General features: G+C 39.0%; 2 protein-coding genes across 3 annotated transcripts; one reads left to right on the plus strand and one right to left on the minus strand.

The window, feature by feature from the left end:
- Positions 1 to 3,313: 3,313 nt before the first annotated feature.
- Positions 3,314 to 14,656, minus strand: LOC146688858 (plexin-C1-like). Of its 2 annotated transcripts, none has more exons than XM_085437314.1 (15): positions 13,533 to 14,656; positions 12,871 to 12,993; positions 11,841 to 11,975; positions 11,666 to 11,766; positions 11,486 to 11,591; positions 11,242 to 11,407; positions 10,904 to 11,006; positions 9,978 to 10,053; positions 9,560 to 9,601; positions 9,322 to 9,455; positions 8,625 to 8,804; positions 7,620 to 7,728; positions 4,369 to 4,548; positions 4,113 to 4,280; positions 3,314 to 3,716 (listed from the first exon to the last, which is right to left on the minus strand). In XM_085437314.1, exons 1-15 carry the CDS (start codon positions 14,526 to 14,528, stop codon positions 3,606 to 3,608), a joined length of 2,730 nt encoding a protein of 909 aa, XP_085293440.1. In that variant the 5' UTR covers positions 14,529 to 14,656; the 3' UTR covers positions 3,314 to 3,605. The 2 variants fall into 2 exon arrangements, with proteins under 2 accessions (XP_085293440.1, XP_085293439.1); XM_085437313.1 differs by having other exon boundaries at positions 9,948 to 10,053.
- A 7,513-nt stretch (positions 14,657 to 22,169) lies between these two features.
- On the plus strand, positions 22,170 to 24,265 carry LOC146688859 (C-C motif chemokine 25-like). Its single transcript, XM_085437032.1, has 4 exons — positions 22,170 to 22,309; positions 23,401 to 23,512; positions 23,647 to 23,735; positions 23,823 to 24,265. The coding sequence occupies exons 1-4, from the start codon at positions 22,246 to 22,248 to the stop codon at positions 23,828 to 23,830; spliced, it is 273 nt and encodes a 90-aa protein (XP_085293158.1). The 5' UTR covers positions 22,170 to 22,245; the 3' UTR covers positions 23,831 to 24,265.
- The last annotated feature ends 24 nt before the right edge of the window (positions 24,266 to 24,289 follow it).

Here is a 24,289-nt window from a genome sequence, read left to right on the forward strand (position 1 = left end):
ACATTCCAGCACATAAAATATATTTTTTTTGTGTGTGTGTTTACACTCACTCTTTCAAATACAGTGGGGCAAAAAAGTATTTAGTCAGCCACCGATTGTGCAAGTTCCCCCACTTAAAATGATGACAGAGGTCAGTAATTTGCACCAGAGGTACACTTCAACTGTGAGAGGCAGAATGTGAAAAAAAAATCCATGAATCCACATGGTAGGATTTGTAAAGAATTTATTCGTAAATTAGGGTGGACAATAAGTATTTGGTCACCTCAAACAAGGAAAATCTCTGGCTCTCACAGACCTGTAACGTCTTCTTTAAGAAGCTTTTCTGTCCCCCACTCGTTACCTGTATGAATGGCACCTGTTTGAACTCATCATCTGTATAAAAGACACCTGTCCACAGCCTCAAACAGTCAGACTCCAAACTCCGCCATGGCCAAGACCAAAGAGCTTTCGAAGGACACCAGGAAAAGTATTGTAGACCTGCACCAGACTGGGAAGAGTGAATCTACAATAGGCAAGCAGCTTGGTGTGAAAAAATCAACTGTGGGAGCAATCATCAGAAAATGGAAGACATACAAGACCACTGATAATCTCCCTCGATCTGGGGCTCCACGCAAGATCTCATCCCGTGGGGTCAAAATGATCATGAGAACGGTGAGCAAAGATCCCAGAACCACACGGGGGGACCTGGTGAATGACCTGCAGAGAGCTGGGACCAAAGTAACAAAGGTCACCATCAGTAACACACTACAACGGCAGGGAATCAAATCCCGCAGTGCCAGACGTGTTCCGCTGCTGAAGCCAGTGCATGTCCAGGCCCGTCTGAAGTTTGCCAGAGAGCACATGGATGATACAGCAGAGGATTGGGAGAATGTCATGTGGTCAGATGAAACCAAAGTAGAACTTTTTGGTATAAACTCAACTCGCCGTGTTTGGAGGAAGAAGAATACTGAGTTGCATCCCAAGAACACCATACCTACTGTGAAGCATGGGGGTGGAAACATCATGCTATGGGGCTGTTTTTCTGCCAAGGGGACAGGACGGCTGATCCGTGTTAAGGACAGAATGAATGGGGCCATGTATCGTGAGATTTTGAGCCAAAACCTCCTTCCATCTGTGAGAACTTTGAAGATGAAACGAGGCTGGGTCTTCCAACATGACAATGATCCAAAACACACCGCCCGGGCAACAAAGGAGTGGCTCCGTAAGAAGCATTTGAAAGTCCTGGAGTGGCCTAGCCAGTCTCCAGACCTCAACCCCATAGAAAATCTGTGGCGGGAGTTGAAAGTCCGTGTTGCTCGGCGACAGCCCCAAAACATCACTGCTCTCGAGAAGATCTGCATGGAGGAATGGGCCAAAATACCAGCTACTGTGTGTGCAAACCTGGTGAAGACCTATAGTAAACGTTTGACCTCTGTTATTGCCAACAAAGGTTATGTTACAAAGTATTGAGTTGTATTTTTGTTATTGACCAAATACTTATTTTCCACCCTGATTTATGAATAAATTCTTTACAAATCCTACCATGTGGATTAATGGATTTTTTTTTCACATTCTGTCTCTCACAGTTGAAGTGTACCTGTGGTGCAAATTACTGACCTCTGTCATCATTTTAGGTGGGGGAACTTCCACAATCGGTGGCTGACTAAATACTTTTTTGCCCCACTGTAGATGCAAGTAAAACACAGCAGAAAATAAATGACATCAAAGACTAGCAGTCCTGTTGCTCTATTTTCACCTGTAAAGCAGGAATAGGGTAGGCGGAGGTTTACCCTGGTGCAGGTGTGCCGCAGCGGTCAGTGGAAGAATCCGCGAGTTTCTCTGTGAATTTCCCATTACATCATAGCGCACTCAGTGCTTGCTTGGAAGTTTAGGGGTTTTTTTCGGTGTAAAAAGAAGTTTTCTTCCCACGCACAACGGACACTAATGTTTTTGTCACTTTTTATGGAATCAAACTCCAAATAAGGTCAGTACTTCCACGCTTTAAACACTGCACGCTCATACTCTCTCCCGCACTCGATATATGATGCACTGTTGATCTGCACACAGCTGTTGTCACGAACGTCGCACTCGCTTACGTCACTGTCATGAGACATTCTTGCAAAAAAATCACGGTTTTAGTAACGCAGCGTTCCTACGGGAAAGTAACAGTAATCTAATTACCGTTTTTGCAATAGTAATCCCTTACTTTACTCGTTACCTGAAAAAAGTAATCAGATTACAGTAACACGTTACAAGTAACATCTCTGCTAGGGAGAACCCTTTATTTGCATTGTGGAAGGAATTTACATCAATGCCTGCTTCCAAAACATATGAAAAAGAAATTACATGAAACAACTAAAATGCATATTTATACTATCACAAGGGCAACAGTCTGAAGTTATGCCTGAATTGTGAGGTTACCGATTAACCAAAATATGGGAAGGAAAAAATAACTCCTTGGTGACCTGGCACATGAATCCAAAGTATGTAAGTTTCTTCCAACTTCACTTGTGTTTAAGGTACAGTAGCTCATTTTTAGGATATTTAATAGAAATAAAGAATGCTGTACTCGTGTATATATATATATATATATATATATATATATATATATATATATATATATATATATATATATACATATATAAAAACAAAAAACACCCAGCACGCCCCTGCGGGCGGTTTATCCTTCAAGCTCGGGTCCTCTACCAGAGGCCTGGGAGCTTGAGGGTCCTGCGCAGTATCTTAGCTGTTCCCAGGACTGCGCTCTTCTGGACGGAGATCTCCGATGTTATTCCCGGGATCTGCTGGAGCCACTCGCCTAGCTTGGGAGTCACCGCACCTAGTGCTCCGATTACCACGGGGACCACCGTTACCTTCACCCTCCACATCCTCTCGAGCTCTTCTCTGAGCCCTTGGTATTTCTCCAGCTTCTCGTGTTCCTTCTTCCTGATATTGCTGTCATTCGGAACCGCTACATCGATCACTACAGCCGTCTTCTTCTGTTTGTCTACCACCACTATGTCCGGTTGGTTAGCCACCACCATTTATTTATATATATATATATATATATATATATATATATATATATATATATATACACACACACACACACCAATACCAATCATATATATATGATTTGTATTTAATTATGTCTTCCCAGAAAATTCTCTTGAAATTTGAGTTATTTGTGGGATGTTGTGCACAAGCATACTCCAAAGCTATAATGAGATTCTGGTGTATATTATTATATTTGGTGTTTTGTTTTTGTTTTTTATAATTTTTATTAATAAAAGACATCAAGAGGTCATAAACAGAGGGAGAACACACCATGGCACATTTTTAAACAAGGAAGATTTATTCATCAAAGTGATTTATTAATCAAACAGACATAACATGAAAACACTTGAACAGAGAGAGGGGCATCATTGGTCAAAATCCATTCATCTCCCTGGGCGTCTCCTCCACCATAGACAGATAGCCACCAATACAAAAAGCCAAACAGTAACCAATTTAACCTGAGCAGAAAAACTAGAACGCTGTCAAGATGGAGTAGAAAAGGTCTCCAGAAATTGTACTACATAATTGAAATTGAAATTTGTTCAGGGTTTATAGAAAAAGCCAATATGTCAACACAACTTACTGGCAATATGTCCAATTATCAGCAGGGAAAGCAGTATTGGAGAGACATGGTGTGATGAAGAATCACTGAGGCTTATTGTCTTGTCACCATACTTTATCTAGAAAATACAAAAAAGCATTTCACAGGGTGAAGTCTCACCAGAGCAGCAGAACTATTCTCAAGGAAATATCACAATTTGAACATAACTGTTTAAAAAATGATGTTTTAATAGATGTTTTTGGACTTGATACAAGTTTAAAGATTCTACTCAAAACTTTTGCTATTCTCACCACAGACTCATTTGATCAGTTTTGTTTTGTTTTATGTTGATTGTGTATTGAAGTTCAATATCACGTATTTATAGAATTATTTTAGAAAACAGTCATTTAAAATGACATTAGAAATATATTTTGTGTACTTTGTATGGTAACACGATTGCTATAATGTTGGACCTACTGTCACAACAAATGTATCTCTATGAAAGTGTTGCCTATAGCTTAAAAGAAAGATTTACCTTTAACTTTTGGAATCGTGTGTTGGGTAGCCCTTTAATCTCACAGCTGAAGGAGTCAGTCTCTTTACTGGTTTCTTTGGCCACCAGGATACAGCCGTATTCCTGTGTGTCTTGAACGCCCCACACTGATAACTCGTCTTTTGACATCTCCAGTTTGTCTGACTTTTTCTAAAATAACAGAAACAAAGTTTGACCTTTAATGAACTCCTGTTTGTACATGCGATAAAAAAAAAAAAAGCAAAAGTAACAATGTTACCTTTAAGGTGATGCGGACATTGTTTCCTGTCCTTATGGCTGTGAAGCTGGTAAACTCAGGCTCTGGATGGTAGGTGATGTTTAAAGAGCAGGCTAAAGTTTCATTGGCTGCTTTTAGAAACACAGTGCTGCTAGAAATCATCAAAGTGCTTTCAGCTTCAGGTGTGTCATAGCTGAGACTCTGCAAGGAGTTTAAATACATTCTGTGTTATAAAGTCAATGTCTGGATGAGATGCTTAAGTGATGTTATTTTTTAAATATAGTTGAGCACTAATTCTTTAGCACAGGAGCTACCATGACCTGAAAAGCACACACACACACACACACACACACACACACACACACACACACACACACACACACACACACACACACACACACACACACACAGACCTAAATTCAACAGAACGTTCAAAACTTCCTTTTAATAGGGAGAAAATTCTAGCAGAACCAAGCTCAGGGAGGGGCAGCCATCTGACATGTTGGTCTGGTTGGGGGTGAGAGAAGGAAGACAGGACACAGACACACTGTGGAAGAGGGCATGAGACTAATAATAACTAATGATTAAATGCAGAGTGGTTTATAAACATATATAGAGTGAAAATGCAAACACTCACAGTGAATCATGGGAATCCCCCAGCAGCCTGTGCCTATTACAGCATAACTAAAGAAGGATTTGGGGTCACCTCATCCAGCCCTAACTATACAGGGAGTGCAGAATTATTAGGCAAATGAGTATTTTGTCCACATCATCCTCTTCATGCATGTTGTCTTACTCCAAGCTGTATAGGCTCGAAAGCCTACTACCAATTAAGCATATTAGGTGATGTGCATCTCTGTAATGAGAAGGGGTGTGGTCTAATGACATCAACCCCCTATATCAGGTGTGCATAATTATTAGGCAACGTCCTTTCCTTTGGCAAAATGGGTCAAAAGAAGGACTTGACAGGCTCAGAATAGTCAAAAATGGTGAGATATCTTACAGAGGGATGCAGCAGTCTCAAAATTGCAAAGCTTCTGAAGCGTGATCATCGAACAATCAAGCGTTTCATTCAAAATAGTCAACAGGGTCGCAAGAAGCGTGTGGAAAAACCAAGGCGCCAAATAACTGCCCATGAACTGAGAAAAGTCAAGCGTGCAGCTGCCAAGATGCCACTTGCCACCAGTTGGGCCATATTTCAGAGCTGCAACATCACTGGAGTGCCCAAAAGCACAAGGTGTGCAATACTTAGAGACATGGCCAAGGTAAGAAAGGCTGAAAGACGACCACCACTGAACAAGACACACAAGCTGAAACGTCAAGACTGGGCCAAGAAATATCTCAAGACTGGTTTTTCTAAGGTTTTATGGACTGATGAAATGAGAGTGAGTCTTGATGGGCCAGATGGATGGGCCCGTGGCTGGATTGGTAAAGGGCAGAGAGCTCCAGTCCGACTCAGACGCCAGCAAGGTGGAGGTGGAGTACTGGTTTGGGCTGGTATCATCAAAGATGAGCTTGTGGGGCCTTTTCGGGTTGAGGATGGAGTCAAGCTCAACTCCCAGTCCTACTGCCAGTTTCTGGAAGACACCTTCTTCAAGCAGTGGTACAGGAAGAAGTCTGCATCCTTCAAGAAAAACATGATTTTCATGCAGGACAATGCTCCATCACACGCGTCCAAGTACTCCACAGCGTGGCTGGCAAGAAAGGGTATAAAAGAAGAAAAACTAATGACATGGCCTCCTTGTTCACCTGATCTGAACCCCATTGAGAACCTGTGGTCCATCATCAAATGTGAGATTTACAAGGAGGGGAAACAGTACACCTCTCTGAACAGTGTCTGGGAGGCTGTGGTTGCTGCTGCATGCAATGTTGATGGTGAACAGATCAAAACACTGACAGAATCCATGGATGGCAGGCTTTTGAGTGTCCTTGCAAAGAAAGGTGGCTATATTGGTCGCTGATTTGTTTTTGTTTTGTTTTTGAATGTCAGAAATGTATATTTGTGAATGTGGAGATGTTATATTGGTGTCACTGGTAAAAATAAATAATTGAAATGGGTATATATTTGTTTTTTGAGTTGCCTAATAATTATGCACAGTAATAGTCACCTGCACACACAGATATCCCCCTAAAATAGCTAAAACTAAAAACAAACTAAAAACTATTTCCAAAAACATTCAGCTTTGATATTAATGACTCTTTTGGGTTCATTGAGAACATGGTTGTTGTTCAATAATAAAATTATTCCTCAAAAATACAACTTGCCTAATAATTCTGCACTCCCTGTAAGCTTCATCAAAAAGGAAAGATTTAAGCCTAATCTTAAAAGTAGAGAGGGTGTCTGTCTCCTGAATCCAAACTTCGAGCTGGTTCTACAGAGAAGGAGCTGAAAGCTGAAGGCTCTGCTTCCCATTCTACTTTTAAATACCCAATGAATCAATAGTCTGAGCGCAAAGTGCTCTATTGGGGTGATATGATACGATGCTGTCTTTAAGATAAGATGGGGTCTAATTATTTCCATTAAAAAATCTGTGGGATGAGCAGAAGATGCCTGTGCACATGCTCTCACATTTTACACATTTGGTGCAAGTAAGAATAGGCAGGTCAGATATGCCATGCTGAGAGACCCAATCCTCTGATTAATCAAAAGGCACTTCCACAAAGTATTGGGCTAACTAAGTTTGTGCACACGTATGCAACCAACTAATTGGATGTTTTATTATTATTTTTAAATATATTTAAAAAAATATAATTTTTAAAAACATAGTTGGTTAGTTGGTTTTGAAATTATATTGTACAGGTTAGAGTTAAAGATGAGAACAGTTTTGAAATTATTTGATCTCATTTTTTAAGTTGACTAAAACCCGGGTGTGCACACGTTTCATACACATGCACAATGAATAGAAAACCTGGTAGTGGAGCAGATTAATTTGTCTTCTCAAACACTGAAGCTTGCTTTAATGTTAGTTCATTGTTTATTTGTTTGTTCATTTAACATGAGTGCTTTTGTAATCATCGTTCACTAGTGTTCATCCTATTATCTTTTAAAATGATGAACAAACGTTTGTTTGAACGGCATTTAAGAACACATCTAGTCTGAATGTGTTCTGCTTTCATGTTGAAATCAGCCAACATTTTGAACATTTTAAAATTTGAAAGTTTGAACCATGACATCTTTACCTCTGTAAATCAACCAGAGAAAGACATATTATGTAAAATGATATATTTGATGTGTAACAACAATCCCATTTACACTGTGTGTGTCTGCAGACCTGATAGCTGCTGTCGATGGGAAGCTTGACGTCGTGCTTGGCGTGGCTGTGTACGACCCCTTCAACAAGGTCCAGGTGAGACCCCATGAGTGTGAGCTTCCTCTTCCCACTACCAAACACAGAGCAGCATTTATGCAGAGCAGAGAGTATGAAAGACTCTTGATCACAGAGAATAATTCTTATAATGACACCTCAATGTAATGGTAAAACTGTACTGCAGTGGCTCCCATTGCAGGTTTAAGAGATTTCTATACACTAGAGTATAATGAGTCATCATCTGAGGATGACCTAGTTGTTATGTTCTGATGCAGACCAAAGTGTCTGATGGACTAAAACAACAAATTTAGCTTTGTAGCTATAAAGGCCAAAGCATGAAAGGATCACCGTGGGGTTCTTTAAGAGTTTACTTGAGAATAAAAATGATGCTGCATCACTTCTTAATGGAAGAAAGATCTACAGCATTATAGCAGAAAACCAGCAGAGCTCAATAAAGGTGTAACAATAAGCTTATTGCTTGATGGAGCAGAAAAATATCCATGTCTCTATTCTTTCCCACTAACATGTTATATTTGTAATAAATAAATAAGACTAAAGTAGTTTTAGATTTGGATCATTAACACCACCTTTACTATCGGCCTTTATTGCCTCAGGAAGACTCCCTGTTAAAATGAACTGCAGATGATTATTATTTTGATTTATCAGGTTTTTTTATTGCACTTCTCAGAAGATAATTTCTTAGAGACAGTGCTCTCCATATGTCACATTAAATGTGTTGCAGATATTGTATGGTTGTTAATTTGGTTCTATTTGATTTGATTTGTCTAAAAACTAAACTGAATTTAGTCAGAGGTGACCACCTCCTCAAAATCAGTTATCAGCACTAGTTCCTTTTAGTCATCCAGTTTAAAAGCTTCAGTTTAAACTCTTTCTGTGACATTAGCTGCTGGAAGTTCTGGATCCACCATCAGCAGCTGTCGCTAACGCTTTGTGCAAAACTAATCTTACCTCATCCAGCTGCTGCTTGGAGTAATGTTGCCACAGGATGGCGATGAGCGGTAAGTGATGTTAGCCTCACCATGGCAACTACCATCTGGGAGGAGAACGCAGACGCTGGCCACACCTTTAAGTTCTGTGGTGGGAATGTGGAACGTCAGACTGATACCAGTGTTGCCCCAAACAGGAGACCTGGGCAAAGACACACACTCAATGACATCACCACGATATGCAGAAAACCTGAAAACAGACAAAACTTGTTGTTTTATTTTTACTAATTTCTTCTTTTGCACCTTAATTTTGAATCCTTGTATTGTTTCTTTATTTAATATTTTATTGTTGTTTTGTGTGAAGGGTGACTCTTATTGTACATATTCTGGATTTGTTAGTATTTTATGAAACACACTGTTAACTATTTTAGAATTGACCTGTCAAAGTTAACCCTCTCAGGCTCAAATTAAACTTTTTGTTGCTAATGCACAACCAAGTCCTGCAGTGGTACTTCTGAGTAAAAAAAACTCATAAAATATGTATGTGGGGTAATCAGGTTGTTAGTTTTTAACTGTTGCAAATCGGCAACACCTGCTTTGAGAGGGTTAAATTATAGAATATGTAGGTTTGTAATATGGGTGGTGTTCCCCTGTATTAAAATCTGCTCTTTAATTTGTCATTTCCCAGCATCGTCTTAGTTATGTGTACAGTGGCTCACTCTTTTGGAGTACAGTCAGCGTGTGTCTGGATCCTCACTCGTTTCACATCACCAAGGTTACGACCTAATAACACTGCATGGTTTGTCCCATAGAAAGACACCACACTGGGAGTGATGGAGGAGATCTCTGGGATCTGACAGTGAAACAAACAAAAAAAACAGATAATTTAATTTCTTTCTGCTGACATTATACTGGATGTGGATTAGGTGTCAGAGGAACAATGAGGATCAGACTCACGGAGAAGTTCTTCCCAGACTCCAACTCTTGGCAAACTCTGTCCTGCAGGAGGGGATTCAGCACTTAGCATGTGCGTAGCACTGTAATCTATCAGAACTGATCTAGGACCTGTTGTGGCTAACATTATCTTAGTTCAAAAAGAGGAAAACTGCTAATAAAAGCATTTTTATTTTTTATAAACTAAACATGGAAATCATTGTATTGATGAAGCAATAAATACTTGAAAATGTCATCCTCAAAATAAGTTAATCAGTAGGAAATTTGCTCAGTAATTGTGTTTTTCTTAGCATGTCTGGCCTTTACTAAAAATGTTGTTTTCTACCATTAAGCCCACGTTTCTTGCTGAATGTTAAAAAGTGATGAATTTAAAATAATGTAGCACACAGACTGATAAATCCATAAAATCAGTCACTAGTACACCAGTCTCTCCTTGGTTAGCCCAGGAACAGCTGTTTTTGTTCCATCCACAACCAGCTTTGATACACTGCCGACACCTGAGCAGAAAACAGAGGAGTGAGATGAGCACAAAAAAGCACCATAGGGAAAAAAGGAGTGCATGAATGAGAGAAGGACAAAGCTGTTTTGTTTTTCCTACTCATAACCACCTGGACCTCCGAACACACACGCTGACCCCACCTGCCTGCTCTCCACCCACTTCCTGAGGAAAACTGCGTGTCGCCTCAGTCAATCCAATCTGCACTGAAGCAGTTCTTATTCCTCAGCCACAGTCGCTAAAGTTCTTTATGGTTCATTTATGTCTTAACTGACAGGATGTCTTATTTTGTTAAATATCTCTCTTCCTCATTTCCTCTGCTGCCACAGCTGGTAGGAGGGACCAAGATGCCGAGGAAAGGATTTAAGAAGAGGAATCAACTACGTGTACTTTTGGGAATGAAAAGAGACTGCCATACTTTTCATGCAGAAACAGAAACACCCAGTCCGCGTCATCCTGAATGAATAACAGGAAGAGAGCAGATGTTCAGCCAAGAAGTTCTACTGAACAAAGCTCAGCTGAACTGAGGACGCTGTATGAGTTTACTGCCGAGAACATTTAATAATGAAAATATGTTTTCAAGTACGCTCCGGGCCATGAGCAAGCTCATGGCTTTGCTGAAATAAACCAGTATAAAGACTTCCCACAACAAGACCACTCGTCTCTGGTCCATCCTGTCCGTACAGTTTCATTCAATTGTTCAACTTTTCCAGCTTTCATCAGTAAGGTTTCGTTCTCTTTGATTTCTAACTGCGACTTGATTGTCTGATCTTTCTGTTAATCACATCAGGACCACTTTAGTCTGTCCACAGTCTGAGTCGTTGAATCATTTCTAGTATTAATGGACTTACAACATGAAACTTGGTGGTCCACTCATGTTAGAGCAGTCGTTTAACCTCAGTTGTTCTGACAGCTGTGATGTCCCAAGTCTGAATTTTATTGTGACATGCAGACCTGTACATTAAAAAAAACAAAAAAACTTAAGTGTCAAAGTCTCTACTATTAGTAGTATATATGTTTGAGCTGTACCACTATAATAATAAACAGTTAGAATATTTCATCTGTCAGAGTAGCTCTGTCATTAATATTTCTGATTTAATTTTCTTATTTTGGCAAATACTACAAATCAATAAATAACTTTTGTTGTGAAGCATTTTATTCCTGGAATTATTTCTGAAAAGTCACTGACCATCAGTAGGAAGCGTACGATCAGACAGGATGCAGGTGCATTGTGGGAAATGTGGAGGAGGGTTATTCGAAGCACAAATCGAGCTGGACCTTCCAACGAACTGACAGGCAAAGTTAGACGGCCCTTCCTGGCCCACAGTCAGGTGTGTGTGGATTTTTAGTAAAATCTGAAAATTAAGAACATAAGTGAGAAACACCTGAAAGCCACAAATGATCACAGTCCCAAGTGTGTTTGTAAGCTGTACCTGTCCGTTTGTGTCCTTTTCAACTTTGTGGGAAATCATTTTGTGCTGGGACTCATCAGGAATGGACAGCCAGTCTGAATCTGTGCAGTCATCTTCAAATGTGCAGCTGGGAGAAGAAGGAGAAATGATCACCAAGTTCAGAATAGTTTGGAGACATCAGCTGCATGTTGTTTCTCTCACCTGCTTTTAGAGCCACACCAACCACAGTATGGATCCTGTGCAGACCAACACTCCTGCACATTTGTGTACGTGCTGCACTTTGACACAGGAACTCGCTTCACCTAGAACAACAAACACTTTAAAATGCAGCACAGGTACATGTGACATTAAGATAATCAGTAAATAATATAAGTACCTGGTTTGTAAATGGCACATACAGATGTTTACGACCCACTGGATCCAGATGTAATTTGGGAAACACTTTGCGGTCATCACTGGTCCTGTAGAGCACCGTGGGACAGGCAGCGTGATAGTTCTTGTCCACAGACAGCTGACAACAAGAAGGAGAGACTGTACTATTGTTTCTGTACTCAGTGGGGGGGTTTGTATTGTTTGGTTGTTTATGTCAAATCAGAAGCAGTGTGAGTGATCAATCTAGTTACAACCTTGCTTTGAAAAAAATGGGACTCTAGGAAGAATGTAAAAAATAAATAAAGCTGATAATCATATAATTAAGATCACAAGTGTTAATGTTAGAATTTACACTAAAAACAAAACTATACAGCTTTTACACTTTTCTTCCCCCCGTTAACCATCATCCAGTAAATCTTTGTTTCTGTCCAAATATTTATTTTTAGGCATCTTTGAGATGTTTTCAGCCAGGTCTAATCTGGTCTTCCTGTGCCCGAGTGTAAACAATGGTTTCCGTATATACATTCCTGAAGGTGTCTCTTTAACTCAAAGTTTGATAAAGGACGACAAAACTACTTCTCCAAGGGTTTTCTTGGGATTCCATGATGCTCTGTAGCTGTAAACTAATGAAACACTGCTGCAAACATCCACATCGGTTGTCTTCTGTACTTGTTCAGACTCGTTGGATGTTCTTGATCTGGAATGTTGATTTGGCTTCTCCTACAGGCTCTGCCGTCTGTCTGCTTTCTTTTGCTTGTTCAGCCTTGTTTACTTGCACTGACACTTCTTTGGGCCTAATACGTTGACTTCCAGCGAAATGTTGTGACATAACGAAATTAGGCCTCAACTGACTGTGAAAATGGCAGCCTGTGTATAAAAATGGCTGTAATTCCTAAACAGTTAATGCATTAAATTTGTTTAGTTAACAGTTTCTCAATAGACACCCTACTGCTACTAGATGGCCTCTGAAATACTGAACATTAGCTTTATTTCTTTCTGTTAATAATAACTGATATATGATAATTTATACAAACCTTAATGAGCTGTCCGTCTCCTGTCCCAATATAGAAAACCATCCAGCCTCTCTGCCTCACTGCCAGCACTGAGGTCATGTAGCTCTGCCTGAAAATCACTGCCTTCGGTTTGAGGATCTTTGGCTGAGAAACAGAAAAACATCAGAAATAACTGACCTGAAGAACTGAACATCAGAAGTACTGAAAGTCCTGAAGCCTCACTGAAGCATGTCTGTTGCTGCATTGTCACCAAAGTCAGTTGAATTTCTTGATTTTGTCATTTTAGTTTGAAATATGAGGTTCAGACATGAAGTGTGGCCATTAGGACATACCACAGTTGGCTTAATAGTTAAACTGGTTCATAGATAACATTTTTTTTTGTTATAGTATGTGTGGAGAAACAAATATATGGATTATTTTATCACCAATTGTACAAAAGTCTTAAACTGCTCTCTCATCTTTCTTCAGTCTATGATGCTCAAACATGACAAGATTTTTCCAGCAGCTGAAATGATATTACAAAAATAACTCTATTAAGACGCACAAAAGAACAAAACTTTCTTTTTGTTGTAGTTAAAATGTATAATTTAGTTATTTTATTCTTTTTTAAAGGGACATTTATCCAGAGGATACTGGAGCCATTAAATTAAGAACCATTAAATCAGAGTTTGAAAAGCTCTCACCGTCACTTCTGATGGCACAGAGGTGTAGAAGTCTGGATCTCTGTCGGCATCACTGCTGTAATCAGGGCTGATGTCAAACACCATTAGCTGAGTGTCGGTGTCTCCTCCATCCACACTGAACACGCCGCTCCAAAGCTCCCCCGGGATGACCGAGGAGGCCACGAGTCTGCTGCTTTCACTGTCAGAGACACTGAGAGTTGCGCCCCGCAGAGACTTGAGTGTATCAGTTTTGCTCTTTTCGCCTTCAAGCCAAATGAGACGGACTCTGTTTGTTTGAGCTGAGAGCGCGTTGGAGAACAGATAGATGGTTGAATTGATCTGAAACCCGTCAACAAACTCCACATCACCTTTACTTTTGATCCCAGGTGTGCCTGAAGCTCCATTAGTTAGAGAAAATATACCTCCACCCTGTTTGTTATCTGTATCTTGCAGATTGACAGTCTGCCGATTAATACCACACTTATTGTTTTCGGGCTTTTCTGTGTTTTGTTGGATCGCGGTCAGAATGTAAGTGTCAGCCTGAGTTTTCTTCTTCACATCCACCAGAAAGCTGACTGACCTGCTGCTGCGCTTCAGAGGTCCCACCTGGATGTGTTCTCTGTGCAGAAGCTTGGAGATGTTCTTCAGGTCCAGAATCTCGCAGTGGCCGCAGTCATCGTCAGTCACACCGCAGCTGATCAGCGAGTCATTCTTTGTGAAAGGCAACAACACGTTGATGCTGAAAGTTGCGTTCCACTCAGCTGTGTCAGAAACCCGGTGAAACTGCACATCATCCTGCTGGTTTCCGGTCTTTATTATTCCCCTCTGGGTCAGACTGTTGATCAAAGTCAAGTCGTGGCTCAGCTGGTACAGCCTCTCCTCTGTGGCGATGTAAAGCATGTTGGGGGTCACGGCGAATTGGCGGATGTCTCCATCAAAGTTGAAGCCTTCATCCTCCTTCCGGCACAGACCCAGTTCTCCAGAGAGAACAGAAAGCAGAGCGAGCAGCAGGATCATCTTATAATAACGATAATTCTACCTGGGACATGCTCACACAGCGATGCTCTGCGTGGCTCTCTGCTCTCTGTGTCTCTAAAGTTGTGTGTGAAGCGCAGCGCGAGCAGCGCGCGCAGCTGAAAAGAGAACTGCTGGAAGGAGGAGGGCTGGAGCGTGCCAAGCGAAAGTGAAAATATTTGAACATTTTCACTCAGCAGCTTCCGTCTCATTTCCACCCCGTACCTCTGTACAGGTCAATGTTACAAAAAAAAAAAAAAGCCAGATATAGTGCGTCCCTAAGCAAAATCACCGCAATTACAGCCCTCAGCTGTATTCTTTAAACCTTCCATAAATGTTAGTGTAAAGTCAGATTTGGCTTAAATCAATGGAAAGATATGACCTCAGAAATGATTCTGAAACAAAAGCCATTCACACCAGGTTCCCCCAATCTTATAAACAGTACATTTGCATAAGATTGGGGAAACCTGCAGTCAGCTGAGACTGAAGATGTCACTTGGATGAGTGACGAAACGTTTCTCCCACAAAACGCTACGTCCAAATGAACAGAATCAACTTTTGGAGATTTACTTTCCTGGATGATTGAGAAAGCATCATGACATCTTAAAAGGTGCTGTATAAATAAAATTTTACCTTTACTTTACTACTGTATGGAAGAAGGACAAAGAAAAGTCACTGTGCTTGACCCTGAAACCAGAACCACAGGTTATTCATTCTAAACAAAGACCTAAAGACAAATTAATGAAGTGCTATCATGTTTTTTTTTTAAAAACAATACCCCAAAATATATATGCATAGTTAAGTTCAGCTTTGACTTAGAATTATCAGAATGACATTGCTCATGTTATCCAAAATGACTTCACTTCTTGTTGGGCCAGCAGGATCTAATGACTGACCATCCTTCAAGAAATATCTCTAACTGATGCAGAGTCACTTTAATAAATGCATTTCATACTTCCATCCATCTCACCAATGCCAGATCCCTCGGTAAACAAACCAGATGAGCTGCAATCAGAGATTTACTACAACTGCTTTTTCTGTGAGTGTTGTTTGTAGCTGAATCCTTCGTCCAAACATCCCCAATGCATCAGTCGAGGTACCGGGCCAGACATTACACTGCCATGACGGCAACAAAGACTCTAAGGGAAGGGGCCTAGAGCTCTGTGCTCATGTGCTTCAGGGTTGGTGCCATAACAGTAGAATTATAGACAGTCACTGCTCACCAGTCTTAGAGGCCAATGTGGAGGGCGTCCATATTGTTCCTGAGGACTTTAATCAGGTATGTTTGAAATCTGTACTCCCCAAATTCTACCAACATGGTAGTGTCCTACCAGAGGAAACAGGTCACTGGACCATTTGTACAGTAACATCAAGTATAGGCAAATTTGACGTTATCTCTTGCCCAGTTGGGCGACATCTCTCGCCCAACTGTGACAATTTGACCACCTCTCTCTGCTCCCCATTCTTCCTCCTCAGGAACCACACACTGTAAAATGTAATTCTAGATGTTTGTTATTGTAACATATTATTCTATATCAGTTTGATGATAGATGACTGAAGTTGTTGTTATAACATAGAATTACAAGTTAAAAATGTCCCAATTACATAAAAAAAAAGCTAACTTGAAAACTCATGTCCAGCTAAATCAGCAACTTATGTGAACTTGACAATGTGGGGAAGTTGAGCACAGCAGGATTCAAAACTGTCCCACGTGATTGCTATCAACAATATAATGGTGGACTCTGCAGATGCTTATCTCATGCAAGTCAGTAGTTTTTCCTTTGTTTTGCAATTGAGCAGAGTCAAACCAATGTTTCTGAAATATTCATATTATGAAATGTTTCAGAAGCAGGCAGCACTCATTTTCAGAGAAATTGGTTCTGTGGAATTTGTTGCAATTGTAATTGAAGACAAATACAAGAGTTTGATGTCTTAGTTGTTGTAAACTGATCTTTACTGTCACTTATCAAAGGTTTTGTACTATTTTAATATTTCAAGTTTTATGCGAACAGGTGTGACTGAGCACAATGAAGTTTAAAAATATTGCAAATGTAAAGAATAACTTTTCTAAAATGGCAAGTGTCCCGTTGATACATTACATTAATGCAGACTTTATGTTGTTACTTTTAACACAGCAGTTTTTTATCTCATCCTGTTGAAAGTCTGATAAGCTCATGCCATGGTGAGGGTTCGGTTGACCAGCTGTCCGCAATTCACAAGAATCACTACTGCTCCTAAAGTATTGGTCAGAATTTAATCAAACTTGTGCAAAATAATCACCCAATCTGTCTTCACCCAAACTGGGCTCAAGACCCAGTTCAAATTTATTGCTTCACAGGGAGCAACCTATGAGTTTTGATGGATTGTGAGCCTGATGAGCTACGTCACAGATTTTTCTGTTTCTCAGATGACTAAGATGGCACAATAAATGGTGAATGTTGGGTGCTCATGAGTAATTGTCTTGTCATGTTCTTGAAACAAACTTTCTGCCTGCAATGATCAGATACACTTTAATGGAATCTGTGGGGTTTTATTTTTTTCTGTAAACAACAGAAAATTTATTTAAAGGAATGTAGATATTTAAACCTGAGATAAACCTAACAGGTAGTTTTGCTGAAATGGACGAAATTGGAAAGCTAAAAAAAAAATACTTAAGATGTTCAATACACATTTTCTTTACATCCAGTCAATCAACCCTGATAATTAAAATGAAACTGATTTATGAGTTCACACAGCTACCTTAAAGAGCTCAGTTAATTAATAAACTTAAATCAACTTAGCTAACAAATAATTTTAGTTAAGCTAAAATAGATTCCTAAGTTAAAAGAACTACTAAAGTATTTGAATTAACTAAAAAACCCAAGTCAACTGAACTATGACAAGAGTTTAAACAATAGATTATTTTAATTTAGCTGAAAGGGTTTTCCCAATTTTTCCCAACTTTAATGACAATTAAAGGAGTTGAACTGACTAACAAATCGCAGTCAACTAAACTAAGACAAAAGTTTAGACAACATGTGATTTTTCATCAACATAACATTTAGTTGTGTTACAAGAACAAACTCTATTTCTTGAATTAACTTAAAATTTTAAGGCAGCCCTTTACATCATATTTTTAAGTTGAAACAACAAGTTATATTTTACAGTGCACCCTTTTCTTGTACTTTTTAGTTTTTCTTCTTTATTTTGTATAATTTTAAAAACCTTTTTATGTTTGGAATTACATACATCTATTGGCATGCATTTAAATTACGACATTATTATGTTCTTGTTTTTGCCTTGTTACTCTTCTATTACCGCTTTATTACCGAGCTGTAGTAGAAAGTGCTACCTCCAGTCAACAGTCAAAACTATTAAGTAGCTTATAAGATAAAACTACATCTATGTTAAACAATTCAGAAATTGCTCGCAGATGCAACAAAAGCCAAATTTTGAAAGAAATCCTAATATACCAGGGTTGTCCAACTCCAGGCCTCAAGGGCCTGTGTCATGCAGGTTTTAGATGTGTCCTTGATCCAACACAGCGGATTTAAATAGCTAAATTACCTCCTCAACATGTCTTGAAGTTCTCCAGAGGCCTGGTAATGAACTAATCATTTGATTCAGGTGTGTTGACCCAGGGTGACATATAAAACCTGCAGGACACTGGCCCTTGCAGCCTGGATCTCCCCACCCCTGTAATACATATTTTGAGACAAAGAGGGAACTTTTTCTTAGTCACCACCAGTCATACAGAAAATTCCCTGCTGACTTGGCCTCAGGATGTCTAGAGGAAAGAATCAAGCGCACCCAAAGGCAATGAGCTCATCAGTGGTCATGTGCGCAAGCTGAGGGAGAGAGACTGAAGGAGCAGCAGCAGAGCATCACAGTTGTAACACGGTTTTGTGTGATGACGTGTGTGTTAATGAACCTACATCCAAGCTCATATTCGCATATACTGTATCTTCTACAACTATAAGTTCATGTATGGCTGCACCACATTTGGATTACACATGGGAAGCTCTGATGTAACCAATTCTTCTGTGGAGCTTAATTAAAGACAGTGAACTCAACTCCTAGTAGTCTTTCTGCCCGAAGACTTAGGCCAGACTTGTATATCCAGCACTTCTAGTATTATAGGTTATAGTATTGAATATGCTATACATAATCTACTAGCCTGGTTATAGAATATAACCAGTCAGCAGCCAGAGCTTATTCATTTCACTTGTGAATGTCTTCTGCCAAACTAAGATAACCACCAACACTGAAAGACAAAGACAAACACAGCAGAAAACTAAAACATCATCAGTAAAGTTGAGTAGAAAACATGAACTACACATCTGCTGCATTTAATTTTCTGAAAATAGCTGTTTGAAATGTAAGATTAATTTAAAACAACATTTTATTTGTTTCAGGTTTAGGGCACAAAATAAAAAGCAGACAGAATCAAATCACTTACCAACAATAACACAAGGCATCAGCAGGAAACGCTGTATTTGAAGGACCTTGTGTAAAGAAGACTGCGGCCCAAGTCTTATTGTCCTGCCACCATACTTTATCTAGAAAGAGGTTAAATGAATGTCATAGAGGCAGGTCTCACATTTACACCAGGACTTTGACTAAGTCACTCCAAAGTCTTCATTTTGGGGTGTCTGTAGCTCAGGTGGTAGAGCAGGTCACCTACCTACTCACCGGAAGGTTGGTTGTTCGATACCTTACTCCACGCTGCATGCCAAATATCCTTGGTCAAGATACAAACCCCATATTGGTCTCTGATGCAGCCATCGGACTGTGAATGTTAGATAGAAGGTGCTTAGAGCCTAGAAAAAGTGCTTGGGTGAATGAGGCAAGTTGTGTAAAGCGCTCAGAGTAGAAAGGCACTAATATAAAAACCAGTCCATTTACTATTTTGTTTTTCTTAAGTCATTCAGAGGTGGACTTGCTTGTGTGTTTTGGATCATTGGCATGCTACAGAACCGTGCTTCAGCTTGAGGTCATGAACAGATAGCCGGACATTCTCCTTCAGGAGATTTTGGTAGAAAGCAGAATTTATGGTTCCATTTACCACAGCAAGTCTTCCAGGTCCTGAGGAAAACAGACCCCGACCATCACACTACCACCACCCCATTATACAGTTTGTATGATGCTCCTTTTCTGTAATGCTGTGTTACTTTTACGCCAGATGAAACGGGACTCAAACCTTTCTAAGAGGTAAACCTTTGTCAGTCAACAGAGCATTTTCTCAAAAGTCTTGGTGATCAGGAAGATGTTTTCTGGCAAAACTGGCATGAGCCATCATGTTCCTTTTGCTCAGCAGTGGTTTTTGCCATGCACACCATTTTTGCCCAGTTTCTTTCTTTTCGTGGAGTTATGAACTCTGACCTTAACTGAGACATGGGAAGTCTGCATGCAGGTTTGGGTATATTTAGAAACTGCATTTTGTGTTTGCTTGTATTATCTAATATTTAAAATTTTGTTTATGTTTATGTTAAGCCTTAATTATAAAAGAGTCCCTTCTCCAACCTGTTCTGTTTTTAAGTTGTTAAATTTAAACATTATTTTGTGCTGATATTGCACGTCTTTTTTCAGAACCAAAGAGTTTTTGAAATCTGCATAAAATTGCATTTTAAATTACTTTTGGAATATTACTTGAAATACTTTATTTGTTTTTTTTTTTAAAGTTCATCTAAAAGTTTAAACTAAAAGATCGGAATTGCTGAACTGCAAATTATTTTGGGTGCAGTGTGTTTTTTGCATACAGGTGTAACAGAATAGCTTTAGTGTTTTGTTTCTATTTACATTTTCAAACAATAAAGGGATATCTTATGCCAGTTAAGGAAAACTGGACTTGAGAGTACAAGTAGATCTGAATCTAATTCAGATCTACTTGTACTTTCTTATCCTCTAATTCTTCTTCTTCAATCAGTAAGAAACTTGTACAGATGATCAAGATCATTTTCTGCAAGAAGTAATTCACACCAACACTAGATGGCGCACTCGAGCCATTAAAGATTCAAGATTCTTTATTTGTCAAATGCAAAACGCAGTGAAATGTATCCTGACTCGCTCTTCGACTGTGCAAAAGGGGAGAGAAGAGCATTATATACATTAATGAATATATACAAGGGGGACATTGTGTGCAGCAAGTAGGTGAATTATGTACATTAAATGAATTAAATAAACAAATTAAATAAAATCCACTAAATGCATCATGTTGCCACGTGTCTTTTACGTATAAAATCAGTAATCACGATCATTATAGCTGTGAACGTATGTTGGACATTTTTTAAGGAATAAAATAATATATAAATAAATAATTATATTATTTACAAACATTTGCATTCATAGACCAGGGTAAAACCTTTATTATATCACAATTCACTGTGTGAGCTGTTGAGTAAGTAAAGCATCAATAGGAGTGGAGACAAGGCTTAAATCCTCCAAGTATTAAAAACTTTCATACTTGGATGGAAACATAATATTTAAAATGATGTTTATCCAGTTACCTTTGAGTTCCATGAGTCAAAAGGGAAAAGAGAGAAGTCTGACAACAAAGCCACATATATTGACAAATACGTATGTGTGGCTGGAAAGCTCTAATGAGTGACTGGATCTCAGTTAATCTAATGAACATTCATTGTTTAGCGTTTGGTTTTGGAGAAATCCCTACCTGCCATCAAACCCAGACTACAGGTACTGCCAGACAAGTTCTTTATGTGTAATGTGTGAACTGGATTTTCTCTCTGCTGAAAGACTTTTTGATCACTATGACTTAAAAATTTATTTTATTGAATAATTATTTAAATGAGGATTTAAATGGAAACAGTTTGTACATACAAATGAGATAAAAAGGTGAAAAAATTTAGATGGAGCTCAAAATGTAACTTTCTCAGTTTATGTGGGACAAGCCACAGATTTCCACAGCCACAGTTACTGTATGTTCTGTCTTTTTATGTAGTATAATCTGTGACTCTAAATGTTTGTCCAAGTATTAAAGTTAATAGTGTTAACGGTTGTTCTGGTGCTACTGGCTCTTCTCTGAATCCCCAAAGATTGCAACTCAAAGGCTTCCCCAAATTTACACTGATGTCTTTTGATTAATGGCTGGATGTCATGTTGGCTTCCTCCCACACTCCAAATGCATGTTGGGTTAATTGGCAGCCGTGTAAATGTGAACAAGAATGTTTGTGTCTCTACGTTAGCCCCGACCTTTCCAGGGTCTACCTAAGCTTCGGTCCCTTTGTGTGCCTGAAATAGATACGCTACTACAAAAATGAATGGAAAAATAAATAAATAAAATACAATATTTTACATTTAAAAAATGCCCCTCAATTTAGTTCATCATCCTTGCACGACTCCAGTATCATGTTTAGGACCTTTGATGAACTGGGTCATATTTCTTCTTTCAAAACAATTGAGCTAGCCTTTCACATGAAAGCTAGATTATCCTCAGTTTTTAAAGGGGACACTTGCTGATATAAATATTTTTTATTATTTATTTTTTTTAGCTAATAACTCTTTCTTTATGTATGTCAAACTGTGTTATCTTTGGGGTTTTTTGTGTTGATTCAGCTAAAGAAACAAAAAGTAATCCCTCCCTCTGTGCTCTTTCATAATAGCTCTGAGGGAGGGATTTGAGAAAAAACTATATATTTGCCCAACATTTTCAAGACAGTGGGGGTGATAGATTCTGCCTCTAACTTTCTGTGCAGTCTGCAACACAAGAACAGCAGCAGCGACCATGAAGTTTCATGCTTTTGTTTTCATGCTGCTCTTCCTCTGCACGTACCTGAGTCTGGCACAAGGTAAGTGAAACAGAATTGTCTGGTTTCAAATCACTACTTTAACATTTCCACTTAAAAAATGTATTTTTAAGAGAATTCACAAAAGTTTAACCATGCAGCTCTTCATGGTATCTCAAAAGCATTTTCTAGACAAAGCAAATTACTGAAAATATGCACCTGAGTGCTTTTTTTTATGCCCTGTCTTCGTTTAACCACAGCTCCTGAAGCCACATCTCTTTGAAGCTGTGAGGACAATTTTTCAGTGAATGAGATTCTGTTCAAAGCCATTTATCACAACTCTTTAAATGCACATGTATTCACTCATCTTGCTTTTACAGATCACTTAAATGTGGCAATCTGCAGAATTTTAAAAAGGACATAAGGACAGCTGTCACATGTACAGAGGACTTAAATAATAAATGAAATTCTAAAAAAAATTCCTTAAACAATTGAATAATAAAAGAAAAGTAAAGTTGGACTAAAACAAAATCATTTTTATTAAGTACTGTATGTTTATGTCTAAAATAATTGTTTCTTTGATGCAGCTGCAACATTCAAGGGAGGGACACAGACATTAATCATGAACCAGTAATGTGGGTATGATTTTGAAATGAGTACTACTTATCTGATTAAATACTATTGATACCTTTATACTGTAGTATTGCTACTTTGATTAAAGTAAAGATTCCTAAAGGATCCAAATATTTTTCATGTAAAACCAGCCCTTTCATGTTCAAGTGCTTTCACTTTTTTTCTGTGCATGCTGTGAAATTATTTGCAGCTGCTGCCAAGTGCAACAGGTCTACAGACATCGTATTTTCTCAGCATTTGTGCAAGCTGGCTTTGTTCAGAGGAATTCTCAATCAGCAGCATCAGTTCAGGCAGAGATGTTGAGGTTAAGGTAAAGTCAGCTAAAAACAACAATAAAACTAAGGAGAGGGGTGAGCGGTGAATTTGCTGAAATAGATCCTGAAAAAGATCCCCAAGTAAGGGGATGTGGGAATCTTCCTGGGCTGCTCTGGCAGACGTTCAGATCTCTTCAAATCATCAAAACGGTCAAATTCCAGTGGGCTGGTTTATTTGATCATAATTCTCTTTAACTTTCTCTCCAGGCTCGTATGCCAACTGCTGCCTCGGCTACGTTCGTGAGATAAAAAAGAAGAGAAACCTTGTCAGTTACACTATGCAGGAAACAGATGGGGACTGCAACATCAGAGCTGTTTTGTGAGTATCAACTGTGAAGTCCTTCACTTTTGGCACATTTTGTCAAATTCCATCATAATGACTTGGCACAGACCGAGGAAGTGACTGATCCCCATTTATCCACAGATTTTTAATAACGATACTCATATGTGTAGGTTTAAGTGGAAGAAGAGGGAACAACCCGTGTGTGCCAATCCAAATGATCACTGGGTGCAGAGGGAGATGAGGAGGCTGGATTTAATGCGTAAGAAGTTACACAACATGCTCTTAAAATGGCATACACTTTCACAGGTTATGCACATGAATCATCATAACTCCTGCCTCTTTACAGATGGCTAAGCGAGAAAAGGAAGATCAGAGAGGACAGCGGACGCTTCAACGAACTGTCAGACATCGTATATCATCCTTTGGTCATGTGCACAGTTCACCAATACAGAAAAATACTGTATCCTAATCCTTTTAAAGGCTGAACCATAAATAACTGTCAGAAAATTCAAATTATTTTTTGACACCCATGTATATATCAGATAAGATACATTTGGCATTAAGACGTTAATGTTAGAACGGTTGTGGGGAAAATGAATGTATATAAAACATATATGATATTGTACTATTCAGCTTTGAATCGTGAGTGAATACAAAGTGCATCTCTGAGAGAAACATACACTTTATTTTTTCATTATATACAACAGGTTTGCTAATTTTTGTATCAGCACTATAATTGTACTTTGTCTTTTTCTATTGCCAATAAAAAGCAAAACCATACAAAACTTCTGTTGTCCTACAAAAGTTTGTAAT

Source organism: Copadichromis virginalis, linkage group LG17 (genome assembly GCF_057382275.1).
Source record: "Copadichromis virginalis isolate Kocher_CV1m ecotype Utaka linkage group LG17, C_Virginalis_male_GT1.1, whole genome shotgun sequence".
NCBI classification, from domain to species: Eukaryota; Metazoa; Chordata; class Actinopteri; order Cichliformes; family Cichlidae; genus Copadichromis; species Copadichromis virginalis.

Excerpts from the sequence above, each read along its gene's own strand:
- LOC146688858 (XM_085437313.1), bottom strand. The coding sequence starts at position 14,528 with ATGATCCTGCTGCTCGCTCTGCTTTCTGTTCTCTCTGGAGAACTGGGT. Across the intron at positions 11,767-11,840 it reads ATGTGCCATTTACAAACCAG|GTGAAGCGAGTTCCTGTGTC; the intron begins GTACTTATATTA and ends TTGTTGTTCTAG. Across the intron at positions 9,456-9,559 it reads AGTCTGGGAAGAACTTCTCC|ATCCCAGAGATCTCCTCCAT; the intron begins GTGAGTCTGATC and ends TTTCACTGTCAG.
- LOC146688859 (XM_085437032.1), top strand. The coding sequence starts at position 22,246 with ATGAAGTTTCATGCTTTTGTTTTCATGCTGCTCTTCCTCTGCACGTAC. Across the intron at positions 22,310-23,400 it reads GTACCTGAGTCTGGCACAAG|GCTCGTATGCCAACTGCTGC; the intron begins GTAAGTGAAACA and ends CTTTCTCTCCAG. Across the intron at positions 23,513-23,646 it reads TGCAACATCAGAGCTGTTTT|GTTTAAGTGGAAGAAGAGGG; the intron begins GTGAGTATCAAC and ends TCATATGTGTAG.